Here is a 15,562-nt window from a genome sequence, read left to right as displayed (position 1 = left end):
CACTCTCCACTCCACCAGCTATATTTGTCTTTCCTGCCACACCCGTTCTTAGAATAACCTTCCATTTCCGGCACCCAAATCCCTCTTCTTTCCACCCTTCGGAACTCTTGGAGAGCTCATGGCAAACGTTCCAGCTTTGACAGCTGGTTTCAAACTCCAAAGCATCCCATATTTGTGCACTGCCAGAGGTGGGCGATGTACAGGTATGAACGAGACGGGGACCTCCTGGCCTTGGAGAATGTCCAATCCAGAGAAGGAAGCAGACAGAGGTCCACATAACTGAAATCCAGGCTGAGCCGGCTAAGGTACTAGAAAGGTACTATAAAAATACTAGAAAGGTAGAGTTAAAAATACCAGTGTGCAGGCACGATGGGGAGCCAAGGTGAACTCGGCAGACAGGAGGAGTGTCCCTGGAGGAGGTGGAAACAGAGCAGAAGGCAGGGGCCTGCCCCTCTTATCTCCGAGGTCTCTTTGTGAGGGTGCTAAATATCAGGTTGGTCAAACATTTTGTATGGGTTTTTCCATAAGATCTCACTGAAATAGAAAAGATGGAGGACAGATGCGCGTATCTTCAAAGGGTGCTGATGGAGAGTTTCAGCACCTGCTTGCACAACCGCGGCGGCCCCCAGCTCTGCACACAACCCCAGCTCACAGCCAGCTTTACATCCTCCGGGACCTTTGTCCAGAGGTGCGGCAGCCACGCCAGACACCCCACCTCCAGTTCTGAGGGACGTTGCCGGCAGGAGGGCAGAGATCTCAAAGATCTCCCTCTCCTGACCTGGAATCAAGACTCAAAACCTCACCCAGGACCCTCCTGTGCTTTACGGCTGCCCCATGCCTGTCCGTGTAGGGCTTTCAAGCAGCCTGTCTGCCAGTACCGCCTCACCACAGAAGGGGAGGTGAGCAAGTGCAGAGAGAGCAAGAAAGCAGATGATTCCTTCCCGGACCTGCCCTTGTGCAAACCACTTCCCCTCTCCGGGCCTCAGTTTCCTCATCTGTAAAATGAGAATGGTGGTCCATGCCAGCTGCCACCCGACTGGCTGATTTCTGTTTCCTTCTCGCTCTCCTTCAGTACATCCTTGTCTTCCAGTAAGATGGGCTCTTCCCCAATTTCTGGAGCCACTTCTCCCCACCTGCTTGTCCTCCTCCCCCCTCCTCTCCCTTCCCTCCCCGGGGGCCCTGCTCATGCACTTTTCAATGTTTCCCCTCCTTTGCTCATTCTGTCTCAAAACGTTGGCTTTTCTCCCCCCCCCCCCGCGCCTGGGTTTTACTGGGGAAGCAGCCAGACAGGACAGTCCACGCGGCTGTTACTGTGGGGCCTGCTCTTCTGAGGTTTCCCTCCTCCCTCCCGTGGCCTCCAGTGGCCACTCGCACACGCAGGAGACAGGAAGTGAGCCTTTCAAAGTGTCTGCTCAGCACTGGCGGCAAGAAAGAGCCGTTCACCCCAGCCTGACTTGCAAAAGGGAATTTAGAATCTCTGAAAGGCCAGCAGACCCAGGTTGAGGCAATTGCCTCCTTTTTAAAAAAAAAAATCATGGTTGAGACTTCAGGGAAGAGTTAGCCATGCTTGCTGAGAGACAGAAGCCAAGTGGCACCTAGAACAGGGTCTGACACAGTGGATGGGGAATGAGAGATGCACGCGTCTGTTGCGAAGGACGGTTCCTCCTTTTAGAGCCGTTGTCAAAGAAATGGGCTTTTTTAGGAGACACTCCATCTGGAAAGACAGCAAAACAATGCTATGCATATAAAGCACATTTCCCTTTGGATCTTTTTGCTGGAAGCTTCCTTCCTGCCTTCTTTCTCCTGGAGTGGCTCCTAAAAGGACGCTGACTGAACAGACCCGTCGTAAGGGCTTGTAAAGGAGAGGAAGCAGCCGAAGGTGACCATTTCCCCCTTCGCTGCCCACGACCTCATCTTCCTCAGTCTCCCTGGGAACCAGCCTGAGAAGCCGCTGCCAGTGCCCCACCCCCAAAGTGATACCCCACCACGCAAGGGCGGATTCTAAATGCATGTGATAGCTTTATCTACGCTTATCACCTGTGTTAGTCTCGCTCTCTCCCTGCATGAATCTCCTTCGGCATTTGTGTTCTGTGGCCCTCACCCAGCACTTAATAAACACTTTTATTACTTTAATCCTTTTAACGTGCATGCCCAGTCTCCCAACCACACTGCAAGCTGCTCAAGAACAGGGACCACATCTCATTCACCTCTGTCATCCTGGTACCTATCAATACGTCTAATTCGTAGTCAGCGCATTCTTTATTTTTTATTTTGGTTTATTACACAAATAAAACATGCTCACGGTAGGACTACAGGTTTACTGGCAGAGTAAATCACCACACAACAAAATGCACAGCCTCCAGAGCAATTAAAGAAACGCAAATATTTCAAAAGGCAAGATATTCTCATACGTTATTATATTAAGACAAATCAAGAAAGGTGATAAAATGCTATGTGGGAATGATTACAGGAAAAGAGTGTGCTCAGACAGCACTGGAGGGGTGCTGCCATCCGGTTCAAGACTTTGGGTCACCACCCGGTGACATCTAACAGGAAGTATGAAGATCCTCGTGGCCTTTAATCTGCGGTGTGAAAGTTGAACCTGGCACGGGGGCGTCCTGACGCGGCTCCTCTGTTCTATATTCTGGAATGACTGTCATTCCAGCCCTTCTCCTGCTGCCCTCTCTCTAAGCTCCCTCGCTCCTGCCACCTCCCTGTGCCGTGCGCTCCTGTCTGCTCCTGTGTCTGGGCTCAACTGCGTTGCCAAGAGCCAGCCCTCATTCTGCTCCAAAGCAGACTCCCCCCTGAGCTAGACTTTGACCGTCTGTCCTCTCAGCATCCTCTCCAATGTCAGATAAGTCCTGATCTCATTTACATTCCTCCTACCAGGGTCTTATTTTTTTTTTTTTTAATTTTTGGCCACGAGGCATGCAGGATCTTAGTTCCCCGACCAGGGATCGAACCCGCGCCCCCTGCAGTGGAAGCGCAGAGTCTTAACCACTGGACCGCCAGGGACGTCCCGTACCAGGGTTTTCACGGAACCCTCCAGGGTGGAAGCAGCCACGCTCTGTGAGTCTTCACCCACGTCCAAGGCAAGGCGGCCGTCCTTTCCTCCTGGAAGTGACGTGTGCCCCGAAACCGAAGAGCAGAGAGCCAGGGGCTGCCCAGGGAGGCCCCACAGGCCGAGGTCGGCATCCGGGCTGTGGACTACGCCCCCTGCACGGTGGAATGGTTCCAGGGAAAGCAGCCGCGGACAGCCCGAAGGGTGTGGTCTTGGGAAGCAAGACTTGGGCTCAGTTTTTTCAATCAAAACTAATGTTTGCAGTTTATCTTTCTGATAATGAAATTGTACGTGTTTATTATAGCAAAATTGGAAAGTAGATGTAATCAATAAATAAACAAATGGACAAACACCTATCATCACCCCTTGATTACCTCTGTTATCACCTCAGCACGGAGCCTTCCAGGATTTCTTCTATGTATATACATGTCGGGTGTGCATGTCATACAATTCTACTAATCTGTACATTTAAAAATGGTTAAGGGCTTCCCTGGTGGCACAGTGGTTAAGAGTCTGCCTGCCAGTGCAGGGGACCTGGGTTGGAGCCCTGGGCTGGGAAGGTCCCACGTGCCGTGGAGCAAATAAGCCCGTGCACCACAACTACTGAGCCTGCGCTCTAGAGCCCGCGAGCCACAACTACTGAGCATGCGTGCCACAACTACTGAAGCCCGCGCACCTAGAGCCCATGCTCCGCAACAAGAGAAGACACCGCAATGAGAAGCCCGCGCACCACAACGAAGAGTAGCCCCCGCTCGCCACAACTAGAGAAAGTCCGCGTGAAGCAACAAAGACCCAACACAGCCAAAAATAAATAAATAAATAAATAAATTTATTAAAAAAAAAAAAAAAGGTTAAGATGGTGAAGTTTACGGTGTGTGGGTTTTGGGGGTTCTTTTTGGTTTTTGGTTTTTGGTTTGTGTGTGTGTGTGTGTGTGTGTGTGTGTTTTAACCACAACTTAACAAATAAGAAAGAGATGCACAGTGTTTTCCCAAAGAGGCGCAGTGGAAGGCAGCTGCTGTGAGCCTGAAAGGGACCCTGCCCAGAGGACTGCCTGAAGTCGAGAAACCCAAGCAGAAAGAGGCAGGAGCTGTCCTGCTGCCAGAAACAGGACCGACTGGAGTTGTAGGAGGTCGTCTGGAGAGGGATCACCCACTCGAAGGGACAGACACACAAACTCCCCAGCAGAGGGGTCACTTCAGAACCGCATCAGGGGGACAGGGCCTGGCCATTTCTGCCCCATGTGCTGCTCCTCTCATGGGCCACCTTTGGTCCAGGGCTCCCCACTGGGCTGGCCAGTGCTCTGTCAGATCTCCCTCACAGTCTGAGGTTCCCCGTCCACTCCTGCAACCTCCATCATCTTCTATAGCCATCGCCCCACAATAAATCTCTTGTACTCATAACTCAATGTCTGTTCCCCAGAGGATCCAAACTGTAGCAGTAATGCAGAATTTCAGAACTAGTTTCCCTAAATCATAGTAAATGCTGCAGGTTGAGCCAGCATCTCTCTTTAGAGTGTGTGAGCACATTTTACCCTTTTCCCTCAGCTTTGAAACACCAACACTTAACATCCTGTTCCACATATTTATTTATCCTATTACATATTGTATAAGTCAACTTTCACTAGACAGTACTGTGGTAACCTAAAATCTCTGTAGCTTACAGCAACAAAGGTTTATTTCTAACTCACTTAGTATGTTACTGGTCTCTTCTAGATGTCTTCTCATCACAGAATCCAGGCTGAAAGAACAACCTCTATCCTGGACATGCCTTCCTAATAGCAAAGGGAAGGGAGCAAAAATGCTGGTAGAAACATTCAAGTTTCTCCCACTCACATTTTATAGGCCAAAGCAAGTCACATGGCCAAACCTGACAATGAGGTAGGGAAGCATACTCCTCCTACAGTCTCAAAGCAACAGGCAAAAATATGTAACACTCCTATAGGGGAGCAAATATTTGGAAGTATACAGAGATGCCAGCCAGGGCTAAGGTTTCTGAGAGTTTCTTGTCCTTTCCCACATTGTGCCAAGATGACTGCTGTAGCTCCAGGCATCACAGCCCTATTCCACACAGGAAGGAGAAAGAAGGGGCAAAGATAAACAGAAAGAACAGCTAGCTGAGTCTGTCTCTTCTAGGAATTTTCTTGGCAGTCTCTCCCATGACTTCCATTGACATGGGATGTATTATAAGCTGCCACTCTCAACAATACAGGGGTTCTGTTAGTAAAGAAGCACAATAATATGAATATTAGGTGGTCAACTAGTAGTTTCTGCCACTCCAACATAAGAGAGATTATCTATACATTTTTGGAAGATGCAAGACCAATGAAGCAAGTTGACCGACAAAGCCTGAAGAGAAAACACAGTCTAGAATTTTCTGTAGTTGTTGCAGAGATGCTGGCAGCTGATCTATCTAACAGAACCCTGGCATGTTTCTGGGCTTGGAGTCAGCAGCTGGGTTAGAGGGCAGAAGCAGGACGTGGGCTGGAAAGAGAGAGATTATGTGAATGCCTCATGTGGACAACTAGCCTTTAGACACCGTCTTCCCCACTGCCGCCCAGAGAGCCAGCATTTACTGGCAGACAGAACAGAACAAAACCCAAAGATACTGAACAAAATATTCAAGGAGAGCTCAGACTCTGATTAATAGGTTGGAACCCAAAATTCAGCCTCCTTGGGCCCTTATTTGGAGGCCCCTGCAGCCTGACATCCCTCTCTTTGCCCACCTTACCCAGAGCTCTGAGTCTGAAGTCCTAATTGGCGGAGACACTTTGCCTGAAAATAGACAATGGCCTAGGAAGCTCACATCAGGCACTCACTTTTCCTGTCATATGTAGGCAGACCACTGGGGCTCTCCAGGCAAATGAGGGGCTCCACTTCAGGGCCAGGCACAGCTGCAGCTGGTGATACCATACTGAGAGCCAGGAATTAAGTGAAAAGTCCTGCAGGCTGACCCATGAGACCTCCCAGCCTGCCTGTACCCATGCAACAATAATAGGTTGCTATAAAAATGGAACATTCAGAGAACCACAAAAGAGTGCTTATAAATTTTAAAAGTCTGCCTACCACAAATATGAACATTAATACTGGGAAGGGGATGATGGACTGGGGCGTTGCAAAGTAAATCTTCATATTGAAATGTTAAAAGTTAATGTCAAAGCCTTCTAAATAGGTCAATACAGGTGATAACACATATACAGCCTTGAGTTATCAGGGTAACCAGAAGCAGAGGTGAATAAAGAAACGGTTTTTTTAAAAAAAAAAGAAAGAAAGGGAGGGAGGGAGAAAGGGGGAAAGAACATTGTCTCTGAGTTGTGAATTAATGGTGGGGAAGGAAAGGTGGGAGACCATGACTTTCCACTATAATCTGCTCTGTATTATTTGCTCGGTCGCCACGCACATGCACTACTGTAACAAAAATAAATGGATGTGACCACTGAGAGGGGTGGGATAGGGAGGGTGGGAGGGAGACGCAAGAGGGAGGGGATATGGGGATATATGTATATGTATAGCTGATTCACTTTGTTATACAGCAGAAACTAACACAACATTGTAAAGCAATTATACTCCAATAAAGATGTTAAAAAAATAAATGGAAAAAATCAAATAGGAGAATTGTGTCTCGAGTAATGAGGTTTGGAAATTCAGTCACAACGTAGGCATCAAACACCTGCTTATTAAGACTCAGCAGTGTTTGTCAGTTACTAGGAGACAGGAGCTACCTGGTCAGAAAGTGTCCAGAAGATGCTATAAGATGGGACCACTTCAAGTAATTGTAACAATAAGAGCAAACACTTATTGATGCTTACTGGATGCCAGGACTCTGCTAAGAGTTTTACTTGCCTATTTCTTTTAATTCTCATAACAATTCTAAGGTCTAGGTGTTTTTTTTATCATCATCCCCATTTTACAGATGAGAAAACTAAGGCAGAGAAGTAAAGAAACATGCCCTGGTGCCCAGGGTAGTAAGTGGTGATAGAATTTGAATAGCCTGCTAGCAAGGATACAACCTTAACCACTGTGCTTTGTTGCCTGTAAGCTAGTGCCCCAAATACAGTCTGAAAAAATACTGGGCCATTACAATACTGGCAGGCGAGCCCTACATTCTATCATTACAGTTAAATTCACATAATGGGCACTGACTTTTTTTTTGCCTCATTGCTTTCGCGTGGCTGTTATAAGAAATGTATGTTAAAAGGCCTTGGAAACTGTAAACCATTCACTGCAAAATGAAAGATGTTAAAATGCTATTTTCTTTAGCTCACTGTCAGGCTTGGGACTCTTCGCTGGATCCCTTGTAAGCCCCACATAAAGCCCCAGCACACTGAGCACACAAGTCCTCCCCACTCACGCTGTTGTATCTCCCACTCAATCTCCTTCTCGTCCCCAGAACTCCTCCTCTTCACTCCTCCCTCCTCCCCACCCAAAGTAAGCTCTCAACCCTCAGCATTTTCTGCCACGTTCCTTGTATGTATCACTTAAACCATCAACTCAATTTTATCATTTAACTCGAGAGGCCCCAACCAAGAGAGGCAAACGTCTGGGAACTTGCACTTCCCCCAAATGAGAGAGCCTTGTAGCAGATTGTTTCCCAAAGAATGCAAACCCGGGCTAGAGCAACAGGCCCCAGTGAGACGTCAGAATCCAGCATCAGACCAGTTTCACCCACTCGCCTGAGGAACTCTCTTCCATTACCAGAGAGCAATGCTCAGCACAAATCATGGCCCTTCCTGGACTCTTGGCAACGGTCGAAACCTTGATGCATCCCCACTCCCCAAATGTAGCTATTAAATGGTTTAGTGTGTCTCTTTCAAGATCTTCTTGTACAAATACACAAATATGTACGTGTATATATATTATACTACACATAGAGATCTCCCCTAAATCCTCCTGGAATAGCACTGAATGATGTATGGATTAATTTTAAGAAAATTTACATCTTATAGTATTTTAAATCTTCCCATTTACATACAAACTCATACAAACTCTCAACTTGTATGATCAAGTCAAACATGAAACTCCCAAGAAAGAAAGACAGAATTAGAATAAGGCATTATATCTGCAACAACTGCGTCCTCGGTGGTTTTGATAAGGAATTCTCGCCTGCCTTTTAAAATACTGTTATGAAATATTTCAAACACAAAACTCAGTTAAAATAATAACAACCTACAGAACGGGAGAAAATATTTGCAAATCATATATCTGATAAAGGGTTAACATCCAGAATTTATAAGGAACTCGTACAACAACAACAACCAAAAAAGTAACACATTTAAAAGGGGGGCAAAGGACTTGAAGAGACAGTTCTCCCAAGGAGATATACAAATGGCCAAAATGCATCTGAAAAGATGCTCAACATCTTTACTTATCAGAGAAATGCAAATAAAAATCCCAGTGAGGTATTACCTCACACTCATTAGGATGGTCACTATCAAAAGAACAAAAGATAACAAGTATTTGCCGAGATGTAAAGAAATTGGAACCCCTGTCCGTTGTTGGTGGGAATGTAAAATGGCACAGCCATTATGGAAAACAGTACGGAGCTTCCACAAAAAATTAAAAATAAAATTACTGTATACCCAGCAATCCCACTCCTGGGTATATATCCAAGAGAATTCAAAGCAGGATCTCAAAGAGATATTTACACACGCATTGCAAATTATTCATTGCAGCATCATTCACAACGACCAAGAGGTGGAAGCAACCCAAATATCCATTGACAGATGAATGGATAAAGAAAATGTGGTCTAGACAGATATATATTCACATGTACATACATACATACATATTATATACATATAACACAGCCTTAAAAAAGAAGGAAATTCTGACATATGCTACAACATGGATGAATCTTGAGGACATTATGCTAAGTGAAATAAGCCAGTCACAGAAGGACAAATACTGTTATGATTCCACTCATATGAAGAATCGGAAGCAAACTCATATAAACAGAAAGCAGAGTGGTGGTTGCCAGGGGCTGGGAGGACGGGGGATAAAGACTTGTTGTTTAATGTCTATAGAGTTTCTGTTTTGCAAGATGAAAAAGTTCTGGAGCTCTTCACACAACAATGCGAATATACTTAACACTACTGAACTGTATACTTAGAAATGGTTCAGATGGTAAATTTTTTATGTGTTTTTTTCCACAGTAAAAAAAAATAACAAAAATCTGTGTATCCACCCTGGAACACTATCAAATCCTAAGATTTCACTACACCTCCTTCAGTTTTTTTCCAGGAACAAAGGGTGGCAGACAATGGGAGAGCCTTCTGTCTCCATGACCCTACTCTCCTGTGTCCCTCTTCAGAGGTATCTGCTTCCCTGCATTTGGTTTTTATCATTCCTATGCATGTTTCATATTATGACCGCATGTCCACGTATCCATAAATAATACATAGCATTGCTTTGTCTATTGACTACTTTTATAGAAATGGTAACGTACTGTACCTATCCTTCGTGCAACATCACATTTGAAAATTTATACACACTGGTAAATAAAGACCCAATTCATTATTAGAACTGCTATATAGTATTGCAATGTTTAAATATACCATGTTTATTTATCCACCATCCTTTTGATGAAGTTGAGTCATTTCAAATGCTTCACTATTATGACAAGTCAACAACAACAAAAAACAAACAACCCAATTGAAAAATGGACAGAGGGTCTGAATAGACATTTTTCCAAAGCAGGCATACAGATGGCCAACAGGCACATGAAAAGATGTTCAACATCGCTAATTATCAGGGAAGTGTAAATCAAAACCACAGTGAGATATCACCTCACACCTGTTAGAATAATTGTTATCAAAAAGACAAGGAATAACAAATGCTGGAGAGGATGTGGAGAAAAGGGAATCCTCGTGCACTGTTGGTGGGAATGTAAATTGGTGCAGCCACTGTGGAAAACACTAAGGAGATTTCTCTAAAAAACAAAAATAGAACTACCATGTGATCCAGATATTCCACTTCTGAGTATTTATTCGAAGAACACAAAAACACTGATTTGAAAAGATACATGCACCCCTATGTTCATTACTGCATTATTCACAATAGCCAAGTTATGGAAACAACCTAAGTGTCCATTGATGGACGAATGGATAAAGAAGATTTGAGATATATATATACATACATATATATGTGTGTATACACACACACACACACACACACATACACACACATATACAATACAGTGGAATACTACTCGGCCAAAAAAAAGAAATCCTGCCATTTGTGATAATACAGATGGACTTTGATGGCATAATACTAAGTGAAATAAGTCAGATAGAGAAGATAAATACCTTATAATTTCTCATATGTGGATTCCACTCATATGTAGAATCTAAAAAAAAAATGAACAAATGAAATAAAATAAAATAAACTCATAGATAGAGAACAGATTTGGGGTTACCAGGGGGGAAAGGGGTTATGGGGTGGGAAAGTGGTTGAAGGGGACCAAGTGCATGGTGATGGATGGTAACTAGACTTGTCCTGTTATCACTCTGAAGTGTACATAGATGTTGAACTGTAATGCTGTACACCTAGGACTTATAAAAATATTTAAATAAAAATAAACAAAATATTTCACTACTGTGAAAAATACTGGATCGAATCATCTCGTACATATCCTTGTCTATGTATATCTCAAGGTGAAACCCGTGCGTTGGAGGGAATGAGTCTCTCCAATGTCACCAGGATACTGACGAATCGTTCTCCAGGGCATGTGTCCTGATTTCCATCCATAGCAGATGAAAGTGAGTGCCAAATGCTCCAACCCACACCAACTGAGTTTGTCAGGCTTCCTCAATTCTGCCAATCTGCTGGGTGTGAAATAACATCTCATTATGATTCTACGTTTTCCAGATTATTAGAAGAGTTTAGTGTCTTCTCATGAGTTTATTGACAATATGGATTTCCTCTCCATTAATGTTTTGCCTGTTTTTCTGTTTTGTTGTTTGTCTTCTGCTAATTGGTAGGCATTCTTTATGAATTCTGGATACTAAGGCTTTGCTGGCTACGTGCATTGCAAATTCTTCACTCAGTCAATGGTTTTGTCTTTTAAATTTATTTTTTGCTTATTCGTTTAACAAAAGTTTTACTACATTTTAAATATAATCAAATACATCAACTCTTTATTTCACGTTTACGCTTATTATGTTGTGTTTATGAAATCATTTCTTACCCCGAGGACATTGTTCTGTCTTCTTTGGGGAACAGAGTAATGATTCAGTAAATATTTGCTGAATAAATGAATTATTTCTAGTTTGTTGGTCTCCAGAAAATTGCACAAATCCAATTTTTATTTTGTATAAGCCCCATGCTCATATAAGCAATTTTTTATTGCAAAATTGGACTTAAATGTAAAAGGGGGTGCTACCATTTGTCCTAATGAGGCCAAGGTGAAGCATGTCTTTTGTAACACACCAGCGAGAATAACTATTATTCTTCACAAAAGATTCAGTTGAGAAACAGGATTTTTAAATATAGCAATATTTAGATTAGAAAGCAGAAAGTAAGCCTTGTTATTGAGGGCTACAGCAATAGAACAGAGCACCTAGAACAGCCTACAGCATCAAAAATTTTATTGAGCATCTATTATGTAAGGAGAGTTGTAGAACTTCTTTCTTCAAAAACGCAATCATGGGGTTTCCCTGGTGGCGCAGTGGTTAAGAATCCACCTGCCAATGCAGGGGACACGGGTTCGAGCCCTGGCCCAGGAAGATCCCACGTGCCGCAGAGCAACTAAGCCTGTGCACCACAACTACTGAACCTGTGCTCTAGAGCCCGCGAGCTACAGCTACTGAGCCCGTGTGCTGCAACTACCGAAGCCTGTGCGCCTAGAGCCCCTGCTCCGCAACAAGAGAAGCCACCGCAACGAGGAGTCCGCGCACCGCGATGAACAGTAGCCCCCGCTCGCCACAACTAGAGAAAACCCGTGCGCAGCAACGAAGACCCAACGCAACCAAAAATTAAATAAATAAATAAATAAATTTTTAAAAAATAGAAGTCACCTAAAATCTCAGATACCAGTTCTTTTTTTTTTTTTAATTTATTTATTTTATTTATTTTTGGCTGTGTTGGGTCCTCGCTGCTGTGCAGAGGCTTTCTCAAGTTGAGGCGAGCAGGGGCCACTCTTCATTGTGGTGCGTGGGCCTCTCACTGCGGTGGCCTCTCTTGCTGTGGAGCACAGGCTCCAGGCGCATGGGCTTTAGCAGTTGTGGCTCAAGGGCCCAGCAGCTGTGGCTCGCCGGCTCTAGAGCGCAGGCTCAGTAGTTGTGGCGCACGGGCTTAGTTGCTCCGCGGCACGTGGGATCTTCCCGGACCAGGGCTCAAACCCGTCTCCCCTGCAATGGCAGGCGGACTCCCAACCACTGCGCCACCAGGGAAGCCCAGATACCAGTTCTTAAATGAAAGCACATTTATTACTGAAGAGTCGCACATTGTAAAATTCCCCTCAGGAGTGGTCTCCGTGTCCCTCAGACACCTTTTCTCAGGCGGGTAAAAGAGTTGGAGAAGGGAGACCAGCGTGACGGGTATACCATGCTTGACAGAGACCCATGTGCGCAGACACGGGACTGCCGTGAGTTACCACCTCACAAACTGGCACTCCTCTGCCCCCAGACAGAGAAGATTGGCGGAGACTAACCACCTACCACCCTCTATCTGCAATTTAGGGAAACTGCTTCTGCTGCCCTTCATTGCTGGCCCCTTAAAAGGACAGCTTGCTGCAGATGCTTGAGAAACTAGTGGAAAGGGGGAAGGAAGAAAATTATAATCACCACTCAGAGATAACCATAAGCACTACTCATGTGTACACACACACACACACACACACACACACACAATTTGTGCTCATAACCATGTATGCAATGTGAGAGGCTGTGTGGGTCAAGGTTACAAGCGTAGCTGCTGGAGCCTGACTCTAGGTGTGGAGCCCGGCCCTACACTCACAAGCTCTGTAACCTGAACAGATGCTCGCTCTCTGCTCCCATTCCCCCACCTGCAAAATTAGAATAAGAGTAATATTGATAGTATCTGCCCCACAGGCTTGTTATGGGCTTAAATGAGACGTTATGTATAAAGTGCGTAATAACATGGGACACACAGAAAGAAGATGCAGCTAGGAGTTATCATGATGACACAGTTCCCCATCTGACCTGTTAACTTAACATTTCATCATAACCCTGTTGTCAAATATTTTTTGAAAATACTATTTTTAGAATTATAGTGTTCTGTAGCCTACCTTTTTTTACTTAACACTTTTACCCTGACCATATGTTTTAAAATATTATTCTTGATGTCTATATTTTAATACTCTATTTTCTAAATATACCACAATTTATCATTTTCCCCTGTTGCTGGATATTTAAGTTGTTTCCTATTTATCAGTATTATAAATAATACTGTGATGATATACTTAAAACTTGGGCCACATCCCTGGTCCCTGTCTTAGAATAGATTTCTAACGTCGAATTTCTAAAATGAACATCATTCAATGTTCATGTTACCAAACTGCTATCCAGAAATAACAGGCCAAGTTTACCCTCATCAGTCCTGTGTGACAGTGGCCTGTAACTATGCCATTGATAGAATTTTAGTAGTATCTCTTTTTCTTCTTTGCTATTTGAGAAGGGGAAACTTTTTACTTCATTTCATTTTGATTTTGATAACTCGTGAGGTTAAACTTTTATGATTATAGTGGTCGTGGGTATTTCTTCTTTTGGGAATCTTCTGTTCATGTCCCCAGTTTTGTTTGTCTGATTTTTTTTTAGTTGAGTTGTAAAGAGGTATTTTTCCATATTAATTGATAAATGCACTTTATATATTAGGAATTTAATTTTTCCATCACATTTTACTTTTTCCCAGTTTCCTTTATGGTTTATGTTTTACTTTACTCATCTATTCAGCATGGAGTTACTGAGTGCCTGCTATGTGCTGAGCACTGTGGTAGGTGCTGGGGATTCAGCAGGGAGCAAAGCTGACTAAAATCTCTGTCCCTGGAGGGCCTACATTTTAGTCGGAGCTTCTAGTTGAGGGTGTCATTTCAGTGGACACAATCATCTAGTTCCTGGAATGACCTATAATTGAGAAGGACCTATAATTACTTAAACATAATTGGCCCATTAATGCCATCTTCCTTTCAGAAAAGCATTGTACCCACATGAATATGGAGCAAGAGAGACCCCAGAGCTCAGCCTACAGAGAAAATCTGATAATATTTTCAAACAAGTATGACGAAAAAGACACCCTTAGACTTTCAGCTGGGACTCAAGCACACTCAGTGGTTATTTCCTTTTCTCCCTTCCACACAGGTGCCTCTTAAAATTTTACAGCCGGACTTTCCTGGTGGCACAGTGATTAAGAATCTGCCTGCCAATGCAGGGGACAGAGGTTCGAGCCCTGGTCCGGGAAGATCCCACATGCCACAGAGCAACTGAGCCCGCGTGCCACAACTACTGAAGCCTGCCCGCCTAGAGCCCGTGCTCCGCAACAAGAGAAGCCACCACAATGAGAAGCCCACGCACCGCAATGAAGAGTAGCCCCCGCTCTCTGCAACTAGAGAAAGCCCGCGAGCAGCAACGAAGACCCAACGCAGCCAAAAATAAATAAATAATAAATAAATAAGTTTATAAAAAAAAATCTTTTTTGCAACCACTTGTATACCTCACGATCTGGGGCTGGAGAAATGGGGGCATCTAGGTGGGGTTGATGAGAAGAGGGAAGTTTGGGGTCTTACCTCAGGCTACTATACCAAAGTACCATAAACTGGGTGACTCATAGATAACAGAAATTTATTTCTCACAGTTCTGGAGGCTGGAAGTCCAACATCAGGGTGCCAGCAGGGTCAGGCTTCGGTGAGTGCCTCTTTCGCGTTGCCGACTGCTGACCTCATGTTCTGTCCTAATATGGAGGAAAGAGATGGAGCTAGCTCTCCAGCCTCTTCTTAAAAGGGCACTAATCCCATGCCCTTGACATCCCTACCCAAATACCTCCCAAAGGCCCCACCTCCAAACACCACCACATTGGCGAACAGATTTCAACATGTGAATTTTGACGGGATACGAACATTCAGTCCATAACAGGTCCCATAAGTAGAGGAGACTGCGCCAGGAATGACTTTATGGAATGATGGATGCAACAGCCAATTTCACAAGAGATTCCTTTCCCTCAGTGGGGAGAGGAATGGGACCTGCAATAGGAGCAAAACTACCTCTTCAGCAAACTGTGTGCACATGTGGCTCAAGGACCAGATGAGTGGCCACCCTCCAAAGCTTCAGCACTTGGAAACAACTCCAGGGAAGGGGACAGAGGGAATCCTGAATTGACAGAGATTGCGTTTGGGGCAGCAGCAGAACAGGAAATCAAAACAGAAGTTGAATGGAGTGATAGAAAGATAAGGTTCTATTTCTTATACATCTGAAAGGTATCACTGTGTTTTTAAGAGGAATCACAAGAAGAAAGAGAAAGAGAGAGAGAGGTCATCATTTAAACACTTAAATT

The 15,562-nt window shown here is 44.3% G+C and overlaps 1 protein-coding gene across 4 annotated transcripts in view; it reads right to left on the bottom strand.

Annotated features, from left to right (window-relative positions):
- Window positions 1-15,562, bottom strand: part of ALOX5AP (arachidonate 5-lipoxygenase activating protein) — a 75,867-nt gene that overhangs the window by 57,804 nt on the left and 2,501 nt on the right. For 2 of the 4 annotated variants that reach the window (XM_068526840.1, XM_068526841.1), the window contains exons 2-3: window positions 14,865-14,962; window positions 10,363-10,403 (exon numbers count right to left, since the gene is read on the bottom strand). In XM_068526840.1, the coding sequence (XP_068382941.1) occupies window positions 10,363-10,377 (15 nt within the window). In that variant the 5' untranslated portion in view covers window positions 10,378-10,403; window positions 14,865-14,962. The remainder of the gene's footprint in view (window positions 1-10,362; window positions 10,404-14,864; window positions 14,963-15,562) is intronic. The other 2 variants (XM_068526839.1, XM_068526842.1) reach the window with 1 other exon arrangement.

This window comes from Eschrichtius robustus, chromosome 18 (assembly GCF_028021215.1).
Source record: "Eschrichtius robustus isolate mEscRob2 chromosome 18, mEscRob2.pri, whole genome shotgun sequence".
Classification (NCBI taxonomy): Eukaryota; Metazoa; Chordata; class Mammalia; order Artiodactyla; family Eschrichtiidae; genus Eschrichtius; species Eschrichtius robustus.
The sequence above is the reverse complement of the archived record's forward strand: the minus strand, read 5'-3'. Positions and strand labels throughout refer to the sequence as shown.